This window comes from Excalfactoria chinensis, chromosome 4 (genome assembly GCF_039878825.1).
Source record: "Excalfactoria chinensis isolate bCotChi1 chromosome 4, bCotChi1.hap2, whole genome shotgun sequence".
Lineage (NCBI taxonomy): Eukaryota > Metazoa > Chordata > Aves > Galliformes > Phasianidae > Excalfactoria > Excalfactoria chinensis.
In genome coordinates, this window is record NC_092828.1 from 68,718,138 (window position 1) to 68,724,137 (window position 6,000).

A 6,000-nucleotide genomic window follows, 5' to 3' on the forward strand; every position below is an offset into this window, starting at 1 on the left:
CCCTGCACTAAACTCGTTTGCTTCAGTAAGCACAGACCCTCTGCACGCAACAAGACAAGTTGGGAGGAAATTGGGTAGATGGCAGGGATTGTGGTGGTATGAACATTTCGGTGTCTTTCATGTGCAGAGTACACAAGCCGAATCCCTGCACTTTCAAATATTCCCCTAGAGGCAATCTGCATTATTCAGAGCTTAACTGTGGCTACGGAATACTGTCTGACATGAAAGCAGAATGCTAGCTTTACATGAACTTTCATATTTACATCTGTAGTAAATCATATTTACTTCTTTTCCTCCCCTCCCTCTTTTTTTTCTGTGGGAGAGAGGGAGTAAAATGGGTAGGAGGGCAGGAGGAGGAGGAGAGTTGTCCAGCAGGATTGTAAGCAAAGCGCCAGTAATAAAGTCTAGTCTTATGAGACTGCCCATGAATAGGAATGATAATGAGACCAGTGATGAGCTGCAGGTTTGTGTCTTTTAGTAAATTATCTCGCAGGCATTTACATTTCATCAATTGTGCTTTTGCATAATAGGCCAAAGTGCTACAACAAAAGGAGGTGCCATAAAAATGAGTAATTTCAGTGACCTTTTTGGTAATCTCCCTTACAAAGACTATCTGGGAAGGTACTGGGTCATTCCTCATGGTGAAGTTGCTGTGGAAAGACACCCCGGGCCCGAGGAGCCCGCCTGGTGATAAATGTCTTGCAACGCTTTCTTCTGGCCACCCTGAAACATGGCTTGTATTCTGTTTTCCCCATCTAAGAATGCCTCTAATTGTCAGATGTCAAAAGGCAACAACCATTTTCTTCTTGCTTATCTCCTGATAACATTGATTCTCAAACAAAGGATGTGGGCTTCCATTCTGAAAACAAAGGAAGCGTGGCCTAGCTAAGGATGCTGGATATAACATACATACTTCTCCCTGCCAATAATAACAAAACATCATAAATAATGTAGAAGCTGGATGTGAAAATGGAGAAAGGGGGATGTAGTGGTGCTGCTGTACAGGGGCATGGCACTTACAGGATCACTTGCTTTCTTGTCCTTGATGAGGCCTTGACGTCTTCCCGTGTTGTTCTCTTGTATTTCCCTGACAACTGGCCAGCTTTTCAGATATTTTGCCTTCTTTTTTTTGTTGCTGTTGTTTCTTCTGCCCTTTGGAGTTGAGTCTTTCGTGCTATTTTTTTTTTCTCATGCCCCACAGTGCTCTTTCTTTAAAGGCAAGTCCTCAGCTGGTAGAACCCAATACAGCCAGGAATCAAGATGGCTGTTTAGTACCTGGCCATGATCTGACACTGTGTATGTTCTCTCTATATGTTCTTTCCTTTCTCCTTTCACAATTAGCATAGAACCCACAAGAAGCATTTCAGTTCAGGTCCAGCTCTTCCTGGTCTTTCCAGGTTCCTGATCTGATTATTTCCTTTTCCCTTCTTCAGCCTTTGGTTTTGTGTTTTCTTTTACTGTAGGTTTCTCCTTTATATCCATTTGCCAAGACCTACCTGATACAACTTTCCTTATGTCTTTCAGTGTAACAGTTGGGGAGCTGGTGGGAAATGTGATGCTTTACTCACATCCCTTCTGTCAGCTAGGCAGCCATGTGACTCCAGTAATCGTAGTGAATCAGCCTCATAGCCCTGGGCTAGCCACAAAGAATTTTATATTCATCTTTTGCTTCCCTCGTTTCTTCTTCTGCTGACCCTTGGAAAGCGGAGCAGTCACCTGACACTCACTGTCACACCATGCCATGTGGGTCCATGTGAACCCACAAGGTGTTTGGCACGGAACAGCCAAAGACTGGAGAAGAGAGCATTAGCAGGGAAGAGAAAGGCTTCTGTTGTTGTGTCCCTGATGAGATTAATTTTCTTTTTTTCATCTCTCTTGGCAGGATCAGAATCCTGGACTTGTTGCCAGACTTCAGGAGCCGGGCTCCGTCCCAAGTGGAGGCTCTGTGCCGGCACCAGCCACGGTGAACGGGTACACAATGAGGAACCATTTACTGAAGCAGCAAATAATGAAACGACAGCTGATGCAGGTACAGTGCTGAGTGCTTCTGTGGGTTCCTGTGCCATCCACCTCACTGGGAAGGACAGGACTAACTGGAATGGGAAAATCACCAGTCAGCAAACACTGAGGAGTGACCTAAGAATTGCAGGGTTGAGTCAGACTAGGGCTGTGGTGCATCCAGGCTGTTACGCCTAAGAGAGGCCAGGGCCAAGTGCTGCTCAGCAAGCCTGAGTTCAGCTCTACCCATTCATGTGTGAGGAAAGAATTCAGTCACCTCTGTATCACTGCTGTTGTCTTGGCCAGCCTCAGAGCTGGGAGGAGAGATGCTGAAAAGGGAGTCTTGAAGAATGAGCCAGCCCCAGGAGAGATGTCCTTGTCTTTCTCTTTGGTTCTTCGTGGATCTCCCAGAGTAGATGGTAAACACATTTCTATTGGACTTGACTGGTCTCTTTGGGGACAGAAGTCCCAGTGTAAGGCTTGAAACATGCTATGTGAAGGAATAAGGGTCGGGGAAGCTCACAGGGAGCTGTGTGAGGCAGCACCAAGCTTGCATCTCTGGCTTTCTGAGCTGGGTTTGTGGCAAGCAGGCTCATTTCTTTGCACGGGAAACAATGTGAGAAGCAGCTTGGTAACTATCCTGTTCATTGATGAAATTCCCTTCCAAAAACAACTGTACCTCATTGTCATCAGTTGGCTTCAAGCTTACCTGTGCTGCTCTGGCACAACAGGAGTTCAGCAAGGCCTCAGCTTGCACTGTCCGTGGAAAGTTCCCTGAGTCACAGCTGCTGTCCACAGCAGGGACACAGGTGTGGTGGTGGGCTCTCCGGCAGTGCCATACTTCACTCATGAACTGGTGAACATGGGGGTCTGCATGTTTTTCCAGCTCCCCCTCGGCCTTGGGCTGTCTGCGCAGCATCTACTACACTCTGCACTTCCAAATGCTGAGCTGTTGTAAAGACACCTCTGCAAGAAGGGGGCATGTGAGCAATTAAGATCTGCACTGAAATGAACAGTTTGGGCTGAGTCTCATCAGAAGGATGTGTGTGTACTGGAAAGATTGTTAGTAATGACAATGGCTGCACTTCGAATGTCTGCTGCCATTTCTGTTTGCCAAGAAACTGCAAAACTTGACTGTTATTCCCCTTGTTTTCCAGGAAAAGCAGAGACAAAACATGCTGGGAGTAACATCTGAGCAGAGGAATTTGTTTGCAGCTCAACAGATGAATCAGTTTCAAGGTAAGGGGGGAAGTGGCGTGCTTTGCAAAGAAAGCTTCAAGGAGCCAGAGCCTAGGATCTGATTAAATAATGTTTAATCATTCTCCACATTCCCCATAGAAGTATTTCCCGTTTTATCATATATCATGAGATTCTGTGATTCTGTGATTTGCCCACATCCTTACTGCTTCAGTAATAGCTCGTTACAAAGCACACAGAGCCCAGGTAGTAGAAGCTAAGTACAGAGAAGCAGCCTTTATGGATGTGCCATGTTTTGGGAGTGAAGGTGAGCTCAGCTAATGTGTCTCTCTGTGTGCAGCTGTGCAACAACCCATTCCCGCTGACTGCAGCCAGCCGATGCCAGCCCCTCCGCCCAACCACCACATGCTGCCCTCAAACCCAGCCATGCTCCAGAGCACTTTGGGTGCCAGCATTACCCCAGTCACTGCCAGCCAGAGCAGTGGAACGATGGTGATGATTCCACACAACCCTGGCAAACAGCAGGCGGTTTTTCCACCTAATTCCGACTTTAACATCCCACTGCGGCCGAGCCAGAACTCACTGGCCATGAACTCAGGGTGCCAAACCGTACACAGCCACGCAGCGGTGCAGCCAGGCATGCCGATGGCTGGCTTTAGTTCTGGCTCCTTGGTGAATCACTCAGCAGCTCAGCAGCACTTGAGACAGCCGAGTGTGCCAAGAATCCCCAACGTCTATCCCAACTCCTCTGCCCAGATGTGGACGTCGACTGCGGTGCCAAGAATGCCAAATCAAAGCCAAATGGATACCAGCATGCAGCAGTTCTCCAGTAATGCTCTTTTCTCCAAACAGAACGTGCGACCAAATGCATCGGGTCAGCAGTTCTCCCAGCAGGCCGTAGTGCCGCCTAATCAGATTGCTCCCGGAGTCCAGGTCAGACAGATGCAAAAACTGAGCATGGGACAGTCTGGCCAGGGCTTGAGCTCAATGAGTAATCAGAACTTGAGACACAATTTAACCAGGGGACCGCTGCCAGCTATGAATGTTATGAAATCAATGCCGCAAGGAGTGTCCAGCTTTAACCAGCTCAATCCCCCCGCAGGCCTCGGCCCGCCAAGCTACCCCAGCGCGGGGCAGCCGCCTGACGCCTTCAGCAGGATGAGTGCAGCTGCCGAGCTGCCGCAGTATGACTTTGTGCCCCAGCACAGCAGCTCCGTCCTGCCCTCTAACTGCAGTGACACTGACTTCCTTGACTCGCTCATGAAGAGCAGCAGCAGCAACGATGAAGAGTGGTTGAACAATCTGACAATGATAGATGACATTTTGGGACAGCACGCTCAGAGCTCCGGACATGTGTAGCTTGGAGGGAAGTAACTGCGTTGTAAATACCGTACATGTGACTTCTCAATGCGGCAGGTGGCCCGTGAAAGCCGACACTTCTTTCAATACAGAATGAATAGACTCAGCCAATTCTTTGCCCGCATCGAAGTTTAATGTTGGCAGTTTTTCATATCAGTGTATATATTTGAATATTTTGTAAATTATGTTTTCCTAAACCTTAAATGTAGAAGTATTTATACTTCTTTGCTGGTCTGTTTGTAAATAAATCTATAGCATAACTTCTGGTTTTATTATAGGGATTTCAGTATACCTTGTTATAAATATGCAAATAACATTGTTAGTTTCAGTAATACTGTGTATTACAGCATAAAATACTTATGTTTTTGACATAACTTAACACATGAACTAGGGGTGTCGTTGCAACCAGACTATGCAGAAACCAAGAGTGGCATCTGTTCTCCCACATCAAGAGAAAAGACCGAAAAGCCACATGAAAAACAAACCAATACATGTGAAAGGAACTGCTGATTGACTCATAGCTCAATCCTGCAGCCCGAGAGCGGTGCGTGGGTCCACCCGGGGCCCCCAGCACAGTCAGGGACCTGCCGGCAGGGATCCATTGCGGGATCAGGGGAAGTCCTCCCCCTGGTACACTCCAGTATGCTGACTCGACACTGACAGTGCATCTCCCGCTGTCCTGCAGTGAGGATGCGCTTGTGATGTTGTGGCTGTTGACAAGGTGTGTGTGTGTGTGTGTGTGTGTGTGTGTCTGTGCACCGAGGCCGGCTGAGGGACGGCACATGGTGACGCAGGTTAGGCGATGATGCCGGTCTGACATCGCCAAGGTTCCCTGGCCGCTGTGTCCTTCGGTTCTGGTTTGCACACCTCTGCCATGTATTTTTGTAGTGTACAGGTGATTTGTTCCTGGTTTTAAGGCTTTTCATGATTTCTGTTTTAATGTGAGACTTTTTTTTTTCCAGGGGAAAAGTCTATAAACACGAATAGTTAATTTTTGATGTTTTTCTGTCAGCTACTATTGTCCTATGTATATTTAAGAGTCTGTTTATAAAAGATTCGCTGTACTGTAAACTTCAAATGTTCATACTTTGCATAATCATATTTTAATAGTCACATCATACTTCGCAATACATTTGTAATATAACGTCAGCTTCAAGCACAGAATGTTTTTTTCTTCATACCATAATAAACTGCCGGGGGAAAATTGTGTATATTTTATGTGCTCATTTCTTAGCTACGACGTTCTGTACCTGCCAATATCGGAATTAATTTGATTTGCCCCGGCTGCTACAATGTCAATTTAGTTATGTGCACAAATGTGTGTGCTTTAACAACCTTAAAAGAATGCGCAGATAGCATCTATGACTAGAAATGCCTCATCTAACAGAAGCAGTGGCCACCCTAGATTACTAGGGCTGGTGGGGAAGGTGAGCGGTGCTGCCTTCG

General features: G+C 46.8%; 1 protein-coding gene across 1 annotated transcript in view; it reads left to right on the forward strand.

Moving 5' to 3' along the window:
- MAMLD1 (mastermind like domain containing 1) overlaps positions 1 to 5,759 on the forward strand; it is a 75,661-nt gene extending 69,902 nt beyond the window's left edge. The window contains exons 3-5 of the mRNA XM_072336441.1: positions 1,883 to 2,029; positions 3,156 to 3,237; positions 3,536 to 5,759. Of these exons, the coding sequence (XP_072192542.1) occupies positions 1,883 to 2,029; positions 3,156 to 3,237; positions 3,536 to 4,554 (1,248 nt within the window). The 3' untranslated portion in view covers positions 4,555 to 5,759. The remainder of the gene's footprint in view (positions 1 to 1,882; positions 2,030 to 3,155; positions 3,238 to 3,535) is intronic.
- Positions 5,760 to 6,000: the final 241 nt, after the last annotated feature.